The sequence below is a fragment of the Phoenix dactylifera genome, chromosome 6, assembly GCF_009389715.1.
Source record: "Phoenix dactylifera cultivar Barhee BC4 chromosome 6, palm_55x_up_171113_PBpolish2nd_filt_p, whole genome shotgun sequence".
NCBI lineage: Eukaryota > Viridiplantae > Streptophyta > Magnoliopsida > Arecales > Arecaceae > Phoenix > Phoenix dactylifera.
Genome location: NC_052397.1, coordinates 11,615,068 through 11,640,042, shown reverse-complemented (window position 1 = coordinate 11,640,042; position 24,975 = coordinate 11,615,068). Strand labels below are relative to the sequence as shown.

General features: G+C 38.7%; 1 protein-coding gene across 2 annotated transcripts; it reads left to right on the top strand.

Annotated features, from left to right (window-relative positions):
• The first annotated feature begins 9,019 nt into the window (after nt 1-9,019).
• On the top strand, nt 9,020-22,749 carry LOC103714927 (pentatricopeptide repeat-containing protein At5g65560-like). 2 transcript variants are annotated; one of them, XM_008802398.4, is made up of 4 exons: nt 9,020-12,152; nt 12,250-12,349; nt 13,849-13,915; nt 22,352-22,749. In XM_008802398.4, exon 1 carries the CDS (start codon nt 9,236-9,238, stop codon nt 11,930-11,932), a length of 2,697 nt encoding a protein of 898 aa, XP_008800620.1. In that variant the 5' UTR covers nt 9,020-9,235; the 3' UTR covers nt 11,933-12,152; nt 12,250-12,349; nt 13,849-13,915; nt 22,352-22,749. The 2 variants fall into 2 exon arrangements, with proteins under 2 accessions (XP_008800620.1, XP_008800619.1); XM_008802397.4 differs by lacking the exon at nt 13,849-13,915.
• The last annotated feature ends 2,226 nt before the right edge of the window (nt 22,750-24,975 follow it).

Below are 24,975 nucleotides of genomic sequence, written 5' to 3'. Positions count from 1 at the left end.
CCTATGTAAAGTTGTGCTAGCTAATCAAACGAGTTGATTCGATGAATTGAGTTGATTTGAATGTGAAAATCAAGCCATGGACCTCCTTCCCTTGTTCGATGGCATTCAAGTGGCATACACTTTGATCACTTAGGGGAAGGTGAAGTTACCAGTGAAGGCAGAGGACCAGAGAAGCATGTTGGATAAGAGGAAGAGGGCGCAGGTGCTACAGGTAGGGGTGCATATAAGCCAGACAGTCATAAGCTGCTCAAGCTCGACTTGACTCAACTATTACCGAACTCGAGTGGAGCTCAAGTAGCTCGAACAATTTTTCAAGTCGAGCTCGAGTAACAAAATACTCAGTTAAAAGGTTCGCCAGGCTATTATTATGACCAAGATTCGAATTCAAGCTTGAACTCGAGCTTGAGTATGGCACGATTGATACTTGAGTTGAGTCGAGTTCCAAGCCTGAGTATTTTGAATCGAGCTTACAGAAGACATATTTTCTGTTCCAAATTTGAGATTCTGATAGAACTCTTGAACAAGGTCTAGATATATTAATCCTCTAAGCTTACAGAAGTATTTCCATCCTTGGCTTCTAATAAGCACTCTAATAGTCAAACCCTTGTTCTCCAAAATATAGAAATCAATGTTTCTCGTAGAAGCAATTTTACTAGTGGAGAGGGGTACCATGTTCGGAATCCTTGAAGAGGATGTTTGCACGGAAAGAAGAGAAGAGTGAGCCCCTAATGGATTGGAGACATTTCTTTGTTATTTCTTCCTTCTTGTTCTTCTTCAAAATGCTTTATTCTCTAAGGGAGCATCTTCCTTGGGGGGGATTAAGGGCGATGAAACTAGGTGAGCGGGAAAGAGCAGTGAAAGCAGAAGGAAGGTAAAGAAGATTCAAACAATAGATCACTGAGGAGAAGGCAAATTTGGAAGTGATGGAGAGGGGAAAGAGAAACATTAGCTCGATTTAAGACATTCTAGGTCTCCAAGTGTCAACCTAGAAGGTCAACCACCGCACTAGAGACGACTCATCATTAGATACGAGTCAACTCCCCTATAGCCTACAGAGCTTTGAGTTAACTCTCGAGTCGACTCGAAGCTCCTCCTTATTCCAAGAGGTCGGCTCCTTATGTTCTAGAGTCGACTTCTCAGATTCAGAGTAAGCTTACAAAGAAAAAAAAATCAATATTTTCATTAGAGTAAAATTGACATAGAGTTAATTCAATACAATAATTAGGAGTTTAACAGACATATTTTAACAAAAATGATTACAAACTTTATGTTCACTTCTAATTAAACAGAACTTGTCTTCACTAACGAGTTTTGTAAAAATATCAGTTAGTTACTTCTCATAACAAATAAAATCAATCATTACATCATTGTTTTGAACATGATCTATTATGAAATGATGTCTTATCTTAATGTGCTTAGTCATGAGTACTGTATGAAATTTTTAGTTAAGTTGATAGCACTTGTATTATCACATCTTATGAGTATTTTATCAAATTTTATACCATATTTCTCAAGTTGTTGCTTAATCTACAAGATTTGAGCACAATAACTTTCAATTGCTAAATATTTAGCCTCCGTTGTAGATAAAACTGCCAAATTTTATTTCTTGCTAAACCAGAAGATTAAATTAACTTCTAAGAATTGGCAAGTTTCACTAGTACTTTTTCTATCAATTTTGCAACTTGCAAAATCTGCATCTGAATATTCAACTAGGTTGACTGAGGATTATATAGAGTACCATAAACTTAGATTTTGTGTTCCATTTAGATATCTTAAGATTCTTTTAATAGTAATTAAGTGTAATTCTTTAGGGTTAGATTGATATCTTGCACACAAGCAAACACTAAATATGTTATTAGGTCTACTACCAGGTAGATATAATAAAAATCTATCATGCCTCTATAAATCTATAAATCAATACTTTTATCATGCTCACTTTTGTCTAATTTACAAGAGGAGCTCATAGGGGTACCAATGTGCTTTGCTTTCTCCATGCCAAATTTTTTCAAGATTTCTCTTGTATACTTGCTTTGACTAATGAAGATCCTATCTTTTGTTTGTTTAATTTGAAGTCCGAAAAAAAATGTGAGTTCACCCATCATGCTCATCTCGAATTCTTTCTGCATGAGCTTAGCAGATTCTTGATATAAAGCTTCATTAGTAGCACTAAAGATAATATCATCAACATATATTTGTACAATCAAGGTATCATCATCTTTTCTTTTTATAAAGAGAGTTTAATCTATATTTTCTCTTGAAAAGTTGTTTTCTAAAAGAAATTTACTTAATCTTTCTAGAAGCTTGCTTTAAGCTACATAATGCCTTATTTAACTTGAGGACATGATTCTTCATTCTTTTTTTTTCTTGAGCTATCGATTTGAGAGTGATGGTTCTTTTTTTTTTGACTCATCTTATTCAAAATTCTGGTTCATGGATAGCTCATGAGTCAATTAGAGAACCCAATAATTCTTCTAGAGGGTGAGTGTTGAGGTCTTTTGCTTTTTGAATGGCTATGACTTTAGCTTCCCAAGCTCTTCGCAGTGACTTAAGAATTTTTCTTACTAAATCACTGTTAGCATAAGATTTTTCAAAGCTTTTAAGACCGTAAATGATATTAGTAAAGCGAGTAAATATTTCAGTTATTGACACACTGGACTCTATTTTAAATAACTCATATTTATGTACAATCATATTAATTTTAGATTCTTTGACTTGGTTAGTGCCTTCATGAGTTACTTCCAGCCTATCCTACATCTCTTTATCAGAATAACAAGTTGATATGTGATTAAACTCATTAGCATCTAGTGAGCAATAAAGAACATTCATAGCCTTAATATTTAGCTGTGCCATCTTTTATCAAACTCATCCCATTTTCCTTCGAGTTTGGGAGGAGATATGCCATCAATAATTTTTGTGGGTATATGAAGACCATTAACTATGTCACTTTTCATGTCAGAGTCTAGTCCCTAAACAAAGATGCACATGCATGCTTTTTCATAGGTATAGTTTGTGCCATTACAAAGTGGAGGTCTGTTTGTAGACTGTCTCTTGGCAAGAAAGATTTCAATTGGGGCTGCCATAGATTCTTAACTCTTTGATAGTCAGGTCAATGAGAGACTTGAGTACTAGGTTTTGATACCACTTGTTACCTAGCTATGCATCCCAAGAAGGGGTGAATTGAGCTTTTTGAAAACTTAAATATAATATAATATAATAAAACTTGATAGATGAATATTAATTTTAGCAACCAAGTAATAAGTAAATATGCAAAAAATTAATATAAACAAATCAAGCAACACAAACAAATAAAATTTATAGTAATTTGGTGCCAACCATGCACCTACATCTACTCTTTAAGACACTCTTCTTAGAAATTTCTACTATAATCTTTTCAGAATTATGGTTCGATTGTTTTATAGGAGCTCATAATCAACCTAGTTAATTTTTGTAGACAATCAACCAAAACCAACATCGAGCTTATCCCCAGCTCAACACAATCTAATTTACTATTTAGATGGATCTTTTCCTAAGTTCCAGTGTTCCCATGCATTTACACCATTTGAAAGTGGAGCTGTTAGACAAGTTGAAAGTGTTTCCGTACCGGTCCGTGCCAGTCTCGTACTGGTTCTCTAAAGATAAGCTACTGGTACCAGATTTTATCCTGATTCGGTATCGGTTCCAGGCAAGATCGGTCCGTACCGGCCGATACGGACCGATTCGGCAGATCTTGGTGCAGAGTATTTTGGAGAATTCCATGAGTACGACCAAAATATAAGGATAACCAAAACTCCTACTATTTGCTTTTAGGACTAAGATAGATTAGTACTTTATTTATTATTACATGGAGATTTATAACTATGCCCGCAAGAAATAAAAGTTATACTTATGGAAATAGTTAAATCACTTAGTTATTCTAACTTTTGTCTAGTAATCTCATTGCAACTTATGAAATAATTTTTTGGGGGGTTTGTAGAAGAGACTTTAGGCACTAGACTACATAAGCATGGGTTTTCCACGGCTAAGTATCCTTAGCTCCCAAACTTTGGTGAAGGCAAGACTTGATGTAGATTATTTACGTAGCTATGAAAGGTTTTACAGTTACATAAATTGGCACATTCTTTTAGAATAACTTTTGGATGAGGATTTTTTTCCTATAAAAAAGTAAAATAGGTATATTTATGTCTTTATGCCAATGAAGAGCTTATAGCAATTTTGTCTTACATAATTCTTCCAAGATAATGTTTGTTTTGAAATACTTATTTGATAAGTGTAAGTACAATAATTAAAACCAAAAATCTCTAGTTAGACCCAACTAAGCCCAACTAGGTCTTGCTTGACCCCCTTCTAAACCCCTTTCTTTTCTTTCTCTTGCATGACCCCATCTCATGCGAACCCACATACTCCTCATTTCCATCCTTCGTTCTTTCTTCCTTTATTTCTTTCTTCCCTTCTTTCTTCTTCCATTCTCTTACCACCTTCTTCTCTTTTCTTTGCCAAATCCCAGTTTTATTAGAATTTTTTCCTTTTAGTGCTGATCCATATTAGTTGTGTTGAGTCTGATGTTAAATATACTTGAGTTTGTCTTTTTAGTAGAAGATTCCGACATTTTTTGTCTTTTAGCGGAAGAATGTGCGGTTGTTCTAAGAGAGAGAGAGAGAGAGAGAGTTGGAGAGTAAAGTTGGGAGAATTTTTTGAGAGTCTTCGCGAGAGGAAGTGAACTCATCAGTCCTGTCCTTCTTTTGTTTTGAAAAAATTATTTTTCTCTCTTGAAAATTTTTCTTCCACTATTAGGAGTCCTTGAGATTTTTTACATCGACCCTAAGTACTAGGCAGGCTGTTATCTAACCAAATATCTTGGATGTTCAAAATATTTGTACGAGGCATCTTATGCGTATTAGGCATTTAGTAAATGTGTAAAATCTTGTTAGTATTTAATTCCTAGACAAAGTCATTTTCAATTTCCTAAATGTGCATGTTTTTGGACTTTTTCTTGCCAAATTGATAATTAAGTAGTTTTCTACAAAATTCACAACCTGGAAACTAAATTTCAAGGTAGATATATAATTCAATCACTCCAAAAATATTATAATATTAATCAAAACCCAAACTATTTCAATATCATACGAAATGAATAACGATTAATTTTACTTGTAATACAAAATTAATAATGTACCAATATTATGAATTTAATTGAATCTACCCTATTCCTCTACAACTCTGTATTCCATGATGTGAGCAAAATGTTTCAACATAATGCTAAGCCATTTGCAATAAAAAAATAATAATACACTATTTTTATTAATTTAATTAACTCTATCCCATTCATTAGAGTTGGGCAACGGGCCGTGCTGGGCCGGCCCGGCCCAGGCCCACCGGGCCCGAGGTCTAAACGGGCCGTGCCGGGCACGGCACGAGACGGGCCGTGCCTGGCACGGCCCGCAACGGGCGCAAACGGGCCGTGCCAGGCACGGCCCGTCTGGTGAGGGGGGGAGAAAAATAGCCGTTTCCAACGGCTATTTTGGAAAAATTCCAATTTTACCCCTCCCAACAGTCCAAAAACGGCTAAATTGAGGGGTATTTTGGGGAAAAACATTTTGGGCTTCTATAAATAGCCCTTTCCTCCCTCATTCTCACCACACCAAACCAACTATTCTCTCCTTCTCTACTACTATTATTTCTCTCTTCTAAAGTGCTCTTCTAGCAATTTGATTTTTAGTTTGCATTTAGCAAGTGTTCAAGTGCTACACAAGAGGAGGTTCCTGTTGAGAAGAGAAGGTCACTCCTGTTGAGAGCACAAGAGGAAGCTCAGAATCTCGGCTCTGCCTCTGCCCTCCGACCCTCTACTCAATTCCTCCTTGTGGTTAGTTTTTATTTTTTGAATTCATCAATTTAGATATGTCATCTTTTGAGGAAAGTCAGTTTGGCATTCCTCCTGTTTCTGAGGGAGAAGAAACTAATCCCCAACCCCATGTTCCTAGTTCCTCTAGAACTAGTGAACCGAGTGAAGATCAAACCTCTTCTCGTAAGAGGACTAGTGCTGTATGGAATGAATTTGATAGAGTTATGGTTGATGGAGTCTGGAAAGTTAAATGTAAAAAATGTGCCAAACTTTATAGTTGTAGTAGTAGTGGGGGAACAGGGCATTTAAAAAGACATCAAGAGAGTCATAGGATGCATGATTCTCATGCTCAAACTCAAAGTACCCTTAATATACAAGGGGAATTACTTGTAGGTAATTTTGCATATAATCATGAAAATCAAAGAAAAGCACTTGTAAAATGGATAGTTAAGGATGAATTACCTTTTAGTTTATGTGAATCTTTTAATTTTGAAGAATATGTTCAATTAAACCTACAACCTGCTTACAAAAGAACTAGTAGGCGTACATTTAGAAGAGTAGCTATGACTAACTTTTTAGCAATGAAACAAAGTTTAATTGAAACACTTTCTACTTTAAATGTAAAAATTTCATTAACTTCTGATATTTGGTCAGCATCTGTAGGTAGTAATTGTTTTATTGCCATTACTGCTCATTATATTGATAATGATTGGCAATTAAATAAACGTATTCTTGCTTTTCGTGCTTTTGATTTTCCACATTCTGGGCAACAAATTTCAAATATCATTTATCAAACTGCATGTTCATATAATATTAATGATAAAATTATGTCTATTACTTTTGATAATGCATCTAATAATAATTCTGCTGTTGCATTATTAAAAGACTCATTGCATCCCATGTTAGACGGAAATTTATTGCATATTAGATGTGCATGTCATATCTTAAATCTTTCTGTTCAAGCTGGCATGGGCATGATTCAAGATGTGATTGGTAAAATTAGAAATGCAGTTTCTTTTATTCATGCTTCAAGATCAAGACTTCAAGAATTTAAGGAACTATGTATAAATCATGGTAAACGTTTTAAAAAATTTAAACTTGATATAATTACTCGTTGGAACTCAATATATAGCATGATACATGATGCATACCCATATAAAAACTTATTAAGTGCATATATTAATGATCGTGGATTAGGCTTTACATTGACTGAAACTGATTGGAATAAAGGAAAAATTTTGGAAGATTTTTTGCTTAGTTTTTATAATGCTACCAATATTCTTTCTGGTATTTATTATCCAACTTCATGTTCATTTTTACGACAAGCATATATAATTAGTCAAAAATTTGCAGAACATAGATATGATGATGTTTTAATGCCTATTATTGACCTAATGGAATCTAAATGGAATGAGTATTGGGACAAGATATGTCCTATGCATAACTTAGTTGCTGTATTTGATCCTAGAGTTAAATTGAATGGCGTGCTAATTTTACTTGATGCATACTGTGAAAATATGATTAAAGATCCTGAACCTGCTAAAAATGAGGTAAAACAACTTCTTTATGATATTTATGCTATATATGATGAAAAAATTCGTGGATCTAGAACACAAATACAAACCTCTATTTCTTCTTCTAGTAGTTCTCGTTCGTCATCTATTTTTTCATTCATTGCACAGAGAAGACACACACATGCTTCAAGTTTATCTTCATCTTCTTCATCTTTAAGTAGTGAACTAGAATTTTATTTACGAAATGATCTTCAGTCTGCATATGATGAAAATCAAATAGAGAATCTAGATGTATTATCTTGGTGGAAGAGTGTTAGAAATCAATATCCTGTTATGTCTGCAATTGCACGCGATATTTTAGCTGTACCGATGCCCACGGTAGCATCGGAATCCGCTTTTAGTGCAGGTCGGCGTGTTCTTGACGAAAAGAGAAGTAGGATGACGGGCGAAACGGTGGAGATGCTTCTCTGCTTCAAAGATTGGTTGGATGCTGAGGCAAGACTTCAAGATAAAGGTGGACATAATACAACATCCTCTGATGATGATGATACAAACACTACTGAAGACTGAAGAGTGAATACTGATTCACTGAATCACTGATGATTAGTAAAATTTCTTAATTTTTTATAATTGTACATTTTTATTGTATTCTGGAGGTCAGACCAAGGTCCAAACCTTGGCCCTTTCTTATTGTATTCTGGAGGTCAGACCAAGGTCCAAACCTCCCTTCATGTACCATTTTGATTTAAATTAATAAACTGGTAGGGGTCTATGCCAAACCCCCCACCATTAAGGTTGCTTTATATTCATAAATCCTTAGTTTTCAATATTTATTAATTTATTAAAAAAATTTATGAAGCATTAATTTTTATCGGGCCGGGCCGGGCCCAGGCCCGGACCGTGCCTGGCCCGCGGGCCGTGCCGTGCTTGGCCCGCGGGCCTAGAGCGGGCCGTGCCGGCCCAGGCCCAAAGCGGGCCGTGCCGGGCTCGGCCCGCGGGCCAGTAACCTGTGACCCAGCACGGCCCCCTTAAATGGGCCGTGCCAGGCACGGCCCGGCACTGTAGCTATCGGGCCGTGCCAGGCACGGCCCGCTTCATGCCGGGCCGTGGGCGGCCTAGCCCAGTGCCCAACTCTACCATTCATCTATAATTTTATATACTTATAGCATATAACTCATTCAATGCATGAAGCACGTTTTTTTTTTAAGTATTCTTCAAATACAATATAGCAATATGACAAATTATAATAGATAAAAGACTTCAATAATTAAATTTATGTTGCATATTAAGCAATAAACTCTTTCTTTTAATACTAGCATTATGGAAAATTTTGCACAAGCTGATTTTTTATGCACAAACTCCCATCATTAATACTTCTCCGTGCAGCAAGTAATAAACTATAGTGATTGCTGAGCAAAAAACTTCTTCTTTTAATACTAGTGCCCTCGATAATTTTTCACAAGCTGAATATTTTATGCACAAACTTCGATCATTAATATTGATGAGATTAACATTGGCTCCGTGCAGTATGCGCATACACATTAATATAGAGTCAAGACTATTATATTTGTTGTAACGTCACCAAATAGATCCTTGAGAGCATGGAAGCCACTTAATGATAATCTGTGGGATCTTTAGTAGAGAAGTCCTGAACCCCTCTGTAGACTTTTTGACCTTCCAGGCTGCCCCGCAGTCTTCGCAGTCTTATAAGTTTCCGTAGCCAGCGGCTCTCCTCCTCTCTCCACAGCCTAAAAATGCCAAAGCCGTGGTTTCCAAGTGACCACGTTCTCCTTTTCGCCGTCTCCCGGCTTCTCACTTCCCTCTTCTCCTTTCCGCCGTCTCCCACACTCTCATGCGATGAAACCCCCTATCGTCGTCTCCAATGGTGAGAGCTCTCCTCCTCTTCTCCCCCTTCGCTTTCCTCCACAAAACCGCAAACCCCCTTCTCCTCTCCTCCCTCGCCCACTCCCCGGAGCCCGACCCCTCCCTCATCGTCGCCGAGGCCCACCGGATCCTCGCCGCCCCCCGGTGGCGCGATAGCCCTGAGCTCGCCCGCCTCCTTCCTGCCCACGTCGCCGAGGTCCTCGGCTCCCACCGTGACCCCCGCCGCGCCCTCCAGTTGTTCCGCTGGTTCTCTCAGAAGCATTCCCACAAACATAGCCTCGACTGCTTCTTCGCCCTCCTCAACCGCCTCATCGCCGCCCGCATGTTCCGGCCCGCCAACCGTGTCGGCGTCCAGATGGTCAGATCGTGCCAGACCAAGGAAGAGATGATCCGGGCGATAGATTTCTTGAATGGAAAGCGCTTCAGGTTTGACCTTTTTGGTTACAACGCGCTCTTGATCCAGCTGGGCAAGCTCAACATGGTCGGCGTCGCTCTAATTCTTTATCACCATATTCTGGGCAGTGGTGTGGAGCCAAATCTTTTGACTTTCAATACTGTAATCAATATCCTGTGCAAGAATGGGAAGGTCAAGGAGGCTGGATTGGTTTTGAGTAGGATTTTGCAGTGTGATCTGAAGCCTGATACATTTATGTATACGTCGCTAATTCTAGGTCATTGCAGGAATCAAGATCTTGATTCAGCCTTCCGAGTGTTTGATTGGATGGTTAAGGAAGGATGCGAGCCAAACTCGGCCACATACTCCACTTTGATCAATGGGTTGTGTGATGAGGAAAGGGTGGACGAGGCACTGGGATTGATGAGAGAGATGGTGGAGAGAGGTGTTGAGCCGACAGTGCATACGTACACTGTCCCAATTGTGGAGCTTTGCAGCTGGGGACGGATAAGTGAGGCCCGTAATTTGCTTGTTGACATGAGGAAGAGGGGATGCCCGCTGAATGTTCGGACATATACTGCACTTATCAGTGGCCTGTGTCGATTGGATGGGCTTGAGATAGCGATCGGGTTGTTTCACAAGATGGTTAGAGATGGTTTGGTGCCAAATACTGTGACATATAATGCATTGATCAATGGGTTGTGTGATGAAGGAAGAATTGGAGCTGCTCTAAAGCTTTTTGAGGTGATGGGGAGGCGTGGTTTCCTGCCAAATCCGCAAACTTATAATGAGATGATAAGAGGGTTTTGTTTGATAGGTCGTGTGGAGAAGGCAATGGTTCTCTTCCATAGGATGCTGACTGTAGGTCCTTCACCAAATCGGGTGACTTATAACACCATCATAGATGGTTATTGTAAAACTGGTAATCTTAGCAATGCCATTCGGATGGTTGATCTTATGAAAGACAATGGGTGCGAGCCTGATGAATGGACTTACACTGAGCTGGTTTGTGGGTTTTGCAAAGGGGGAAAGCTGGATTTGGCACACACAGCATTTGTAGAAATGGTGGAACATGGCTTGAGCCCTAACGAGGTTACATACACGGCACTAATAGATGGGTGTTGCAAGGATGGGAGGCTTGATAGTGCATTGGCCTTATTAGACAGGATGGAGAAAACTGGTTGCAAGCCAAACGTGCAGACTTACAATGCTGTAATTAACGGCTATTCCAAGAAAAATCTGTTTTCAGAAGCAGAGAAGCTATGTAGTGAGATGGTGGAACAAGATTTGTTACCCAACGTTGTTACTTACACTGCATTGATTGATGGGTTGTGTAAGAACAATGCCACTTCACTTGCACTTAAGATCATGGATGAGATGGTAAAGAGAAACTGCTTGCCCAATCTCCACACCTATAGTGCTCTTATTCATGGGTTGTGCCAAGAAGGCAAGGCTGAGGAGGCTGAAAAGGTCTTCCAGGAAATAGAAGAGAGAGGATTAGTTCCTGACCAGGTCACATATACTGCTATCATTGATGGTTATATTATGTTAGGTAGGGTGGATCTTGCTTTTTCACTTTTGAGACAGATGGTTAGTGCTGGATGTAAGCCCAACTATCGGACTTATGGTGTTCTGATGAAAGGATTGCAGAAGAAGCACCAGCTGATGGAACAGAAGCTTGCAGCTTTGCCGGATGCAGTCTCAAGTTTCAGCATGGATGAAAAGGCTACAGACTATGAAATTATATCATGTCTATTAATGAAATTATCAGAATATGGATGTGAGCTAAATATTGGCATCTATAGCACTCTTCTATGTGGATTATGCAGAGAAGGAAGGTGGTTTGAGGCAGATCAGTTAGCTAAAAGTATGAGTGACCAAGGATTTTCTCTAGATGAAGAGATATATAATTCTTTAGTACTTGTATATTCAAATTATATTAAAGTGGATCTTGCTTTAGAAACTTTAAATACAATGATCGCACAAGGCTTTGAGCCACAGCTAATCAGTTTTAAGACACTGATTTGTGCTTTTTGCAAAGTTGGCAAGATGGAGGAGGCCCAAAATATTTTTGAAAACATGCTTCTGCAGCACTGGAATCCTGATGAGATCGTATGGACCATCCTCATTGATGGATTATTAAAGGATGGAAAATTAGATGTGTGCATGAAATTTCTTCATGTCATGGAAGCCAAAGATTGTAAACCAACTTTTCAAACTTATGTTATCCTGGCAAGAGAAGTGTCCAAAGAAGAGAAGTGCATTGAGATGAGTTTAGTTGGTGATGTACTGAGGCTCTGAGGACTACTTCCTAGGTTGTGATTTCCTTTATAAGATGCCGAGGCGTTGGAAATATAGAGGAACCAAAAGATGGGAATCTGCCAAGATGGAAGGCCACAGATTGCTGAGCCTATTTATCCATCAATGCCAGCTGTGCTCTTTCTTTTTTAAGGGAAGCATACAATTTTTAAGCTGCAATTAATTCAGATTCTTAACATGTACTAACTGGCAGAATGGAAAGGTATATAAACTCATTGGGATTTGCTCGGTTCTTATATTTTTCTCTTAAGTTTATAGTCCAAACACTGATGATATATCTTATGGAATCCTTATTTCAGATGATGGACTGAGCTCTTACCAATCTGGTACTGAAATGCTTGAATGAGGAAGCAGGAGCAAATTTGCTGTTGTATTTACCAGAAAAGTTGACATTTCAAGGTAGCATCTAACTCCACATAAAGGCAAATTATACGATATGGGTTTTTGGTTTCCAGTTTTTTTTTTCTTTTTCTATCTCTAGACTGTCCTTTTTTGTTTCACATCTTCTTTATTCATCTGGATGTCTACAAATTTTCAGTACTATACTTCACTTGAGAGACATATTAGTTATTCTTTTTCAAAGTTCCAGATTTTGGTCAGTCAGAGATATTAAATTATTTCTTGTCATTTTATTAATGCAAACCTTCTGTGCAAGGTACGCTGAACCGGTACCGGTCGCCTACCAGACCGGTTCGTATCGAAACCGGTCCGGTACGAACCAGTCTTTTGTTTATATATATATATATATATAGGTTCACGGACTTGCGTGGAAAAATAATTTTTTTTTTGGTTCGCATTGCGTCCGCGCGTGGACGCGGTAGAAAAAAAATTATTTTTCTGCCGCATCTGCAAGGTCACGGACGCGCCAGAGCTGGCTTTGTGGCATTTATGACCCGCGCAGGGCAGCACGCCCACGCGTGAAGGGGAATCGCGCGCGGGGTGATGCCTAACGCGGGGAATCGTGCCTGCGAGCTGTGGAATCGCACCCCCCTCGCGCGCGGGGCGATGCCCAACATGGGGAATCGCGCCTGCGAGCTGTGGAATCGCGCCGTGCATGGTGGAACTGCGCGCGGTCCCGCGCCCGTGTGGGGCGCTCTGCCCTGAGGGAAGGGCCACGTGCTCTCACACCATAGCTCGTGCGCGCTGTGGTTTAAAATCCACAGTGCGTGTGCTGTAGTTAAAAAAAAAGGGTACCGGTGCGAACCGGCCGGTTCATACCGATACGGGACTGCTACACAGCCGATATGCATGCATACCGGTCGGTACCAGTCCTAAAATAGCTGGAACCGGTATCCACGCTGTCTGGGTACTGGTTCCAGGGCGGACTGGTCGGTACTGGGCCGAACCGGCCGGTACGGACTGGTTCGGCAGACTATGCTTCTGTGTGTATGGATGCTATTTAAAATTTAAATGTGGGGTGAAATCCTTTTGCAAGAAAATCATTTGATATTTTTTTTTGTAAGAAAACGTTGATTTCAGAAAATAATATTTGCTGTGACATGGCTTTAGATGTAGTCACTTCCTAAGAATAGATTAGAGTTTTTAGATCTATGATATACAAGCGAGAGGATATGCTTGACAGGTCATGCTTATGATGAATTTTAACTCATGACTTTATGAATCATTGTGTCTGAAAATATGAGATGGATGGATAAATAGAGAGAGAGAGAGAGAGTTGCACACAAAGTGAGGGTATGTGATTAAAGAGCCCCATGTGTATGCCTTTTGTTCAGTATCTCATGTGTATTTTGCTTCCTTCTACTTTGTATTTCGTACATGCATACCTTTTGATTTCTACTTTGTATTGCAGTTCTACTGAATGCAACCATTTTAGCCTACATGTACACTGTTTCACTTCTAGCGTTTGCTTATTTGTTTTTCATTATTTTTGAACTTAGGATCTGTTGGAACTTCCCTTCATTCCTGTAGAAAGGGTCCTAGGAGGTTCGTAGGCTATGAGGAAAGGTGATTTCTTGTTAGTGTTGTTACTAGTAACCTTTCTACTTTCTATTTGTTATTTAAGTGATGATGTCTTGCTTCTAATCATTGTGAAGAATTGGAGAATCATGCAAATAAAGATTTTTGCATATGTATGTATTTCAGTTGCTATTTGTTTTAACTTTTGCAAACTACTATTTAGTCATACTTGTTATTTAATCATAGCCTGAATTATTCTCTTCTAAAATTCCTAAGTACCCCTGCAGTGTTGACTGGAGGGTTCAAAAACTTATCGAAAATGCCGTTTTCTTTTGAATTGATGGGTATTATGGAATGATGCTTAATTTTTGTAAAAGACGAGGGAAATTCGTATTCACTTTAAGATAATACATTACAGAAATTGGTGGTTATTAAATAGGGAGTTTCTTTTTGGTACATGGGTGTGTGGGAGGGGTTGCTTTGAAATTCAAAAGGTGCCTCTACATTTTGTTCATTCCCTATTTAACCTCCAACTTTGTTCTCTTTCTAGCTCTCTCCCAGCTGTTAAAATCACTAGGTTTGATACAAGTGACTTGGGTTCAAATCCTGCGTGCATTTTATTTCGGCTGAGCTTTCACCTGTCCTAGTTCTCAAAAATAGAAAAAATAGGGCAAAAAGCTGATGCTTGCATTGTCTTTGTTGACAAAGATATTCAACTGGATGGAAATTGTTCTTTCCTTGGCTTCTAATTTTTCTTATGTTCTTCCCTCTCCTTGCAGTTATGGCATGCCCTTTCATGAGAGAACAGATTGAGCAAGGGACTTATGATTTAATTTCTTCAATTTAAAAACAAATAAATATTCAAAGTCAAAATAACAAGGTTGATGCTTGGATACTTGCAACCGGATGCAAGTGAACCCTAGTTGCAGGAGGCAAGGTTTTAGATCCTGGCAGAACGGGGGGCGCGCCAGCCATCTTGTCCTATTCTTGTGAGAAAATAGGATTGGGACAGGGGTGGGACTTTAAAACCTATCCATGTAGGGAAAGAAAAGGAGGAGGAAAGAAGGAAAGGAAGGAAAGAAGAAAAGTAAAAGAAAGAGTGGAAAGAAGAAGAACAAGGGAAGAAAGATAGGAAGTGAGAAGAAAAAGAATGAAAGGAAGGAAAGGAGGAAGAAATGAACAAGAGAAGAAGAAAAAAGAAAGAAAGACAAGGAATGAAGGAGGAAGGGAAAGAAAGAAGATAGTTCCTATGAGTGTTTTTTTCGACTATTCTAAGAGAATCCTTTTGTAAGTTTTAACTTTTGACTAGCATATGAGCATTTCTTTTTTCTTTTTCATTTGTTCAGATGGTTGATAGCATTGTGTTATTGGCTCTTCTTTCTGATGCTTCATTTGGAGTGTCGATATTGCTTATGAGAGTCTAATCATATTTGCAATTGGAAGGTGGTTTCTTTTAATTGAACACTTCAAGGGCTTGAACTAAAAAACTAAAAATTCATTTCTTTTTGATGCAAATTCAATATAAGCTAAGAGAACTCTATTTTCTGTTAGAATGAGCCTTAAGGGGAGGATTCCTTACAAGGTCTACTATGTCGGTACCGGAGCCCGTACCGGTCGGCTGGCGGCACGGTTCGTTGCGCCCTCGTGTTGTTCCGTGCCGGGTCCATACTGACACAGCAGGGAGGGCGAGGGAGTGGGAGAACGGGAGAGAGGAAGAGAGAGAGGGGGAGGAAGGGCGAGGGAGAGGGAGGGAGGGTTGCTGGCGGGCGTCGGAGGGGCCTCGAAAGGCTGGAGCTGGGGCTTTCCCCTCCGAACTCCTGTTTCATTCGAAAGAGAGGCCCCCTTGCCGACTTTACTTAAATTTTTAAAATAAAAAAGGGGCCCAAATTTTAAGTGAAGTCGGTGAATCGCCGACTTCATTTAAAGTTTTCAAAATAAAAAGAGAGCCTCGACGGACCCTTGTTTCGAATGAAACAAGGTTCTCACCGACTTCATTTAAAATTTTCAAAATAAAAGGAGGCCTCGAGAGACCCCTGTTTCGAACGAAACATGATTCTTGCTGACTTTATTTAAAATTTTCAAAATAAAAAGTGGGCCTCGACGGACCCCTATTTCGAATGAAACAGGGTTCCGGAGGGCGGAGCCCCTGCTTTGGCCGGGGGCCCTCTGACGACCTCCGGCGGCCCTCCCTCCCTCTCCCTCTCCCTCTCCCTCTCCCTTCCTCCCCCCTCTCTTTCCTCTCTTTCCTTCTCCCTCTCCCTCCACCTGTTGGTTTACCGTTTTGAATGCTAAAACTGTTTTGGTCCGCCGCCGGCACATCTTGGTACAACCCTAACCGGACAATTCGGGATGGTTCTGCATTCCATGATTCCTTAAGTGTAGATGATTTTTAGGTCATGCTGGTCTAAAACTACCAATTATTAACTCGTTGATTCCTACTTGGTTAAATTTCTCTAGAGTTTACCTTAAGTTTTCTATCCTATTCATTAGTTTTCCTTAATAACTTCTTCTTGCTCACCCTACTGCATAAACAGCCATATCATTTCTTTTGAGCTTTAGATCAAATTCTAACTTCTTGTAGCCTCTACATCATTGGAAGTTTCCCTTGAAACTTTATTGTAGCAACCGAAAAACTTAACGCTTTCGGTATAGATTATGATATGCTGTTTTTTTTATTTCTAAAGCCAGTCCTTTTGCCCCAGCATTGGGAGATCTAACTCTGACATGCATCATTTCATAAACATGTTGTTGCATGAAAATTCACACCAAAAACATCGGTGAATTTTTTCCCTGGCCATATTAAGTGTCAAGAATTTCCATGGCCTGCTTACGGATGAGTGCTGGGATGAACCACCATTTGCAAATGGTACTAGACAAACATAATTGAATAATTAAATCACCATTTCAAAAGTTTAGAGACTGAAAAGTGCCTAGTGCTAGTTCATCTAGTTACGATGAGAAAGTATGGAGGTAATGATCAGCTAGATGTTGTGGGGAAGAATTCAAAGGGTAAAGGCAACAGCATGAATGTATGCTTCACTACTAGATCACTCCAGTTATGGTGTGTTATCAAGCCACCAACTAGTATGCATATCACCAAGTTTTTAATTGTTCAAAGACCTCTCTCAATTTTATTTACTGAAATTATGAAAACAACTGTCTGGCATTCTAAGATACCACTAGTTGATGCTTCCAATTAAGCTGGAAACTAGATCTTCTATTTTTCTTGGAATTGATTATGATCCTAAAAAGACCGTTGAGCATTGATTCATGATAATGCATGCTTACATTTAAAGTCGAAATTATCAGTTGCATATATCGGGACAACTGCTAATTGCTTAGTGGGAAGAGATGAAGATTTCATTGGAAAAGTTGTACTACTGCTTTATTATGAGAACTCATTTGAGCAGATTGTTACTTTTCTGTAAGACAACTTGACTACTGAAATGCAACAATTTTATAGTTTGATGCCAAACTGGTGGAGATAATACACAAGTCCCTTCTGCATTAAACATGCCTCGGATTATAACTCCAGTGGAAGGTATTTGGTTCACAAATCATGTCAAATTGCTTTCAAGATTTATGCAGCATCTATTTTGAAGATTTGTCTCTTGAGATGTGAGTGTCCTCATCAAATGGTGATGAAACCTGAAGTGGAACAAGGAGTATTCTTACAAATAACCAATATATGGAGCGGAATAATTTTGGGCCTGCCTTTGACTATAGCATGAAATAAGGCCAATGGATGTGAAGAGTATAAGCCAACACCGTCGTATAAAGGGTTTTGATTTTTGTGGCCGAGACATATATGTGCTAAAAGAGAATGCAGTGGCCAAAATGAGTGATGACTAGTTGAGGAATTTGATGAATTAAAAGATATGGCTGGCTAATTGTGGTCGAATGAACACTAAATGCTAGTCTAAGGAAAAAACAAGATTTACTGCATGTTATCATCAATCATTAATAATTGGACTATGTTACATGGTTTAGGGTTTAAGCATCAGGTGTTGGTTTGCGTCTAGGAGTCAAATTTGTCTTATCCCTGTATCTTAGGATACAAGAACTCAGCTAAAAAGAATCTGAAGGTTAACTGTGGGTCTCACTTGACTGTCATTTAAAAACTAGGAGCCAGTCTTTTTTTACTTTCTAGTCCTTGATGTGTTCGTTGTACTTATGTTACAAATAGTTATGCTTGTTATATACACATTTACGCATGTTTTGCATGCATATGCCTTGTTTTGTACACAGACTATAATTAAAAGGCATTAAAACAAGACTAGGAAAAAAAGATTTTTTGGTCAAGTTTTGATAAACAAATGGAAAGCAAACTAGGGATGACTAGTTGCGTTGCCCATGAAACAATTGGATTGTATGAGATCACAGCAATCCATCAAACAAACCCATTCTCTCCTTTCTCAATGCTGCACTAGCTACAGCCTCCTTTGCCTACAACCTTTCTATGCTTGACCTTCTCCATTCATCACCAACCTCTATCTTCTGCGACTTGCACTATCCTCTGCCAACTTTGACCGCCCAGCATAGTCCACCACTGTCTCACCTCATCCCAAGTAGGTTCCCCATGCCCCCTTCATCTGATCCCCTCTCTTTCTGGCTTCTTTGGGACCTTTACCCCTGTCCATCATAATTCCCAACTGCAGGGATTGACGCATTTGAGAGTTCTGATGATGTAGTGCTGATATGTTAGGGTAAGATTCTGAGTCTGGGTATCCTAGCAATTAGAGAAAATTGCTGTTGCTTTACAAGAGATGATTGTGAAGCTAAAAACTTTTCAATGATAAGCACCATTTTACTGTTTGAAGATTGTCATCAGGTAAATGACATGATGATTTTGGTGTTTATTATCAAAGATTGGGAAACACAAGGACTTGGTTTGGTGGGATTTATTCTCGAAGAAAACAACCTACATGGTTGACCATGGTCTTGTGTTTGAAACATGCAATTTAGTGAAATCATTTGCACTTATTTCTTCATGCATGATTGTGGTAGAACTACCCTCAAACCTATGATTGTTAAGCACCTATGAAGAAATTGAATTGAAAGAGGCTTCTTTATCTCTTCTATCGCATATGAAATTGAGCCAACAACATAGTAAAAGTTGATAAAGAGGACATGGAGAAGGAAGCTGAGCAAGAACAAATGGTTCAACCTTTGGTGTTTCATGGCTAGAAAAGAGTTTCATAATTGGAGGTTTAATTCCTGGAGATTTGATTCTTCAAGGTCTTTGTGGAAGTAAATCTTCTGTCTACTAATGGCGAAGCTCAAGATCAAACAGAGCATGAATTCAAGATGAACATAAAGCCAAGATGAAGATGCTGCTAAATAAGAAGAATCTTTCAAAGATTGCAATCGAATATTTAAACAATTCAAGTTCAAGTGGTATTGACTATTGAGTTTCTTTTTTTCCCTTGATACCCTTTTGGAATGACAAAGGCCCAAGCTAATGGCTTTATAGAACTGGTCTACATCATTTAATAATGCAGAAAGAGATAGAGAGAGAGAGCACAAATTGGTATTCCTTGTTTGTGACATGATAACCTTAAAGCCACTATCAGTTTGTGCTTGCTGGAACCAACATGATGCAGAGATAATTCTGCTGCTTCATGAGAAAAATAGCAAGGATTTTTTCTTTTTTGAGGTGTCTGGCTGTTCTAAGTTTTGGCTTATAAGGAATATTGGTGCATTATTCCTTTGAATAAGGTCTTGTTAATGTTTGGTTGTTTTGCAAGAGAGGTATCTCTAAGTTTCAGCTGATGCTCCATATTTTTTTTCAAATTTCTGCTCATTTATCACTTAAGTAGAATTTAGGTGGTAGTTAAGAGAGCTCTAATCTATTGAAGTATCGTATATGTGAAATGTGCATAATTGTTGAAACTGGTAGTTATGTAGAGAGCTTCTGTGGTCTTATTCTTTGATTTAAACACCCTAAAATTCAAGTTCATAACATCTAGCATATTTTGGTGGTGAAGGTTCCATAATTCTCAATTGTTACTTCATTGAATTGTGCACAATTTACCTGTCTTCTAGTATTTGTTTTACTTTCCTATGTTTTCTTATCTATCCCTTCAAGTTCTATATATAGTATTTCCTTCTTTAATGAATTTTCTACATTCCAAAATTTTCCTTTTATGTTCAATTATCATTACTCCAATAATAGATTATAAAATCCTTTTAAATCTAAATCTAAATGTAAATTGCATGTTTGTGCCTATCACTGTATAAATTAATCCTAAAACTTGATAAGTGGGCATAGACCCATTCCACCTCTTTGAGGCATGCTTATTTTTAAAAGTTAAGGTTGTACAGCGGTTCTCGTTCTTAGGTTGGGTAGAAGGTGCTGAAATTTATTATGTTGATGTTGCAATTTGCAACAGTTATGCACTTATACTAAGTTTGTCATGCATCATTTCAGAGACCTCATACTTTGTTTACTTTGTCGTTTATCTTTGTTATGCATATGCATAGTGAGGACTTTAGCGACTGGCTATTCATTAATAACCATTTACAGGCTGTAGATTGCCAGAAGGATGCTGTATTAGCATCCTTGTTCAGATTGGTAGGTGTTGAGTGGACAAACTAAAACATGTCTGTAGTAAGTTCCTTATGTGATTATTAATACATAAGAATGATCGAAGTGGTTCTGACATTTTGATTACAATGTAATGAATTGTGGGTGGTTTCAGACCTTTGGAGCATATCTTTTGTGCTGCTTTTTGCAGTCATGTTCTTTCGATTTGCTGTAATCTTGCCTCTCCTTTTCAATGTTGACTCCTAAAGAAAGGTCCTTTCTTTGTATCACCTTGCTAAGATTGTTTTGGTTATCTTGTAATTACTAAGATTGTTTAGGGGTATCTGGAAATTCAAAACCCCTTCCCTTGAATTTAGGCAACTAAGGACTGATCTATTGCTCAAATAGTAAGAGAGAAGGGGGTAAGGAACGGAAATGGATTGTAGATGAATCCTTCTTTAAATATCCATGGTCAGTTGCTGAAAGAGTGTTGTAAGTTCGTAGATTCATTGTTGGCCTTAAAGAGGTGAAGATGTTTAATTTCAAGGTTGGTTATTGAAGAAGTGTGGGGATTAAATGTGACAAGGTAGAGAATAAACGTTGACATGAATGGAGGTTGCGACAAAAAGATGTGACATTACAATAGAGGCTGCCTTAAGTAGCAATTCTTGGTGAATGAGGGTATGCACGTCGATCACAAATAGTTGGGATAAAGCTTGATGATCATGACTATGGTTATAATAGAGATAAAAAATTAGTGGAAGCATTATAAGTTTGTGAGTTCATAAGGCCCAATACCATGCAGACTAAAGAATATATAATTATGGGATAAGGAATCCTTCTCAAATGTAAAAAAGCTGTATTGAAACAAGAAAGTGTTCTCCCGATTGAAGATCTACTCATTATGAGATCACTTATCAGAGGTTGAATTATTGGGTCCTCAATCAATAAATACAGATCTGATTCCACTAGTTAAGGTGATTTCATTATGGAAGTGTCATTCAATTTTTAGATCAAGGTATGTTGTATTGGTATTGGACCTCGTACCGGTGCCACACTATCACTATGTCGGTACCGTATGGTACGGGGCTGATTCAGCATACCAAGTGTCAGTACGCCCCCCAATACCGTGTACTAGTACCGAACCGGTACGGATAGTATGTTCTATACGGCCTGGTTCGGTACAGTATGGCGAACCTTGTTTTAGATCATGATCAAAGATGTCCCCATTAAAAAATTATTCAATGGATTAATGAGATCAAATTTGGAGAAGCAAATGGTGGTGCTTATTAATGGATCACGGAATCATAGATCGTCATGAGTATGCTTGTCATTCTGAGTGCTCTTTGAAGAGGAAATTTTACTGGACAAAAGCTTGGAAGTCCTACTATTAAATGGGGATGAGAGCATATAACTCAAGTTGATAATTGAAAATTTTTATTTTGAGGGAGAGAGAAAGAGAGTGGGAGGGGAACACACCAACACTATTAATTATCTAGGCTCAAATTCTTAGAGATCACCATCCAAGACTCGAACCTAGAACCTTTAGTTGCTAAGCAACAGGGTGTGACTCCTAGAGTAGGCCCTGGTTCAAAAGTTAATCTAGGCATGCTTGGACTTGTTCTCTCTATCTTGATCGGAAACGTTGTCTGATATGGCTTAATTGATAAAATAATTGGTAATGCTGTCTAACTCTTTCAAAGATCATGCTGTGTTAAGTTAAAATCTCATATCTGCCATGAATTGTGGGTCAGAAAGCAGTACTTCTTAAAGGGCCAAAAGAGATGTTGGGGAACCGCAATCAGTTCTATCTACTTCTCCCCTATTTACCGTAATTCTTGTTGTTATTTCTAAGTTATAGTTTCTGTGTATACTCTTACACAAATCTGATTTTATAATGTCTGTGGTTATTGAGCATTATGAATCTATTTTCAAACAACTGACTTACCATCTTGCAGGACTAAATTGATGCAGCCTGATGAAGGTATAAACAGGAGAAGCTATGACTTTTTTGTAATTTAGATAGAAACCTGGACAATTATTGATGAAAGCATGTTCTCTTTGGAGCAAGCAAGGCCTCAAAAGGGTCTAAAGATGAAACGAGCGAGAGAGTCTGACAGGCATATGCCAAACAATAGAAAGCAGTCAAAATGTAATCAGTTGTACTCAAAGGTAAATCAGCATCAGTCCCAAAGCTAATAAACCGGCAACTTAGCTGAAATTATAGTAATGCCTTTTTTCTTTTCTTTTCTTTTCTTTTCTTTTCCTTTTGTTTTGGTCACTGATAATTGTATCGAATATCCCATTAATTGTAAATAAATTTTATTTTTAATAATTCAATTATTACTTTGAGATATGCTTGAGTTTTAATCATAATATATGTAATACTCAGCCCAGCTAATAAGGAACTGGGCCTAGTCTACTTGACCGGTCCAAATGTAAGATTTGGAGTAGAAGATGGAAAAGAAAAAAGGAAAGTCTTGTTCGACTTGGAGTAGGACATGGATAACAAAAAAGATAGAGGACTGTTCAACTTGGAGTAAGAGATGGATAATAAAAAGGATAGCGATTTGTTCGACTTGAGTAGGACTCCTCCTGCATCTCGATTTTCTATGGGAGCTAGAAAATCTAGTCTCCAACGGCTATTTAACGACCCCTACACCTCTTTCATCTCACCACCGACAAGTTTTGCCGATCACCACTACTAGACCACCGTTAATTGCTTCTCCTTCTCCTCTTGACTTCTAACGGTTTTGGCTTACAGTGCTTAGTGGAGATTTCAATTGAGCGCTCATCGGAGTTTTAGATTCTGAGAGAGATTTTCGAAATTATTTGGGCCTATAGTTTGGGGGGGAGCCATCCCGAAGAAGCCGGCTCCCCTGTTCTTTTTTAGGGCTTCTCCTCTCATTGAAGGGATTGGAAGAGGAGCCGCTGCCGGCCGAGAGAGAGGGAGAGAGAGGGAGAGAGAGAGAGAACCATTAAAAAGGTGGGTCTTCTTCGGCACGAGTCTTCCTCTTCCTCCATTGCCGCCGAAGAGAAAGAGAATCGCTGGATCTTCGTCGGGGCTAAGGTAAGCTTTTTTTTCTTTCTCCTTGCTTGGTGATTAGCCATGGTGGGTGGTGATTTTGAGCCGGCCGATCGCCGGATTTTGGCCCAAAAAGGGATGCTTTGCTTCGGCTAGATGCGTTAGCCGCCGGCGTGTTCGCCGCCGCCAGCCGCCGGGGGTGGTCGGGCTTGCTCCGCCGCCTCCTGCCGCCGTCGGAGCCGGTCACCATGGTCGCCCCGGAGTCCAACCGAGAGGGAAGAAGAAGAAGAAGAAGAAGGGGGGGTGTCATGGGACCCCCTGTTTCGCCGAAGGAGAAGAAGGGAGTCGGGAGAGAAAAGAAGAAAGAAGAAAGAAGAAAGAGAAAAGAAGAAAGAAGAAAAAGAAAAGAAAAGAAAAGAAAAGAAAAAAAAGAGAAAAGAAAGAGAGAAAGAAAAAAATAATAATAATAGAATAAAAGGATGGTGATTTACGGGTATGAACCCGAATCCGAACCTGAACCTGGGGTGCTAGACACTTCGGCAGGGTCGGCCCTGGGGGAATGTTAAAACTTAAGTTTTATATATATTGTGATGAATTTTAAAAAAAAATATGATTTTTGGATATTATGTTCTGCGAGGAATTTGTAAGATTCATTGGATTTGTTGTGGATCGCGTTCAATATAAGTAATGAACTGCCTTCTCTAGACTCTTCATTTATATAATATTACTTTTGCATCGAATAAATTGATAATGAATTTATATGTGATTTATGAATTTTACAAGATGATGATTTGAATGAAAAATAGATATATGAATTGGAATAATATTTTTTGGACTGTTGTTATACTTACTGTTCTTGCATCGTATATGCATATTTAGATTGGATTATGATAAATCTATTATGTTACAAAAGAATTTTGATGTGCATTAGATTTAGAACTCTCAGCCTGACTATGTTCTGGACCCTACCAATTGGGGGTTATGCATTGGCAATTCTAGCCCCACCACAGAGTATAAGTGTGGTATTCTGGCCCACTCCGCAGGGTATAAGTGCGGTATTCTGGCCCACTCCGCAGGGTATAAGTGCGGTTCTGTTTCTGGCCTAGCCACAGGGTATAAGTGTGGTCGTAGCTAAAGGCTGATGAGATAAATGTGATTTGTTTCGAATCAGATTTATGATTATGTATATAGATATTTGAAAAATACGAATTTTAATGAATTTGTGCTTGAAAAGGAATTGATTATGTTATTATGTTGATTCATCGTAATTTGTATTTATATTTTATGTTATTATATGAATTGACTAGTTAAGGTGTTTATTACTTACTGGGCTGTCTAGCTCATTATACAATTTCTTGTTGTTTTACATATTCCGAGAACTAACGTATCGGGGATTTAAAATGGGAGGGCGACTAGAAGAACTGAAGCACAAGTTATCCTAGATTAGGCTTTATTTAAATTGATGTTTTATCTTTATTGTTACGCTGCGTATTTAGAACTGTGAGACTTTATAATTTGTGTCAGTCAATGGAATAAGATTGCATTTATTTCAGCTGA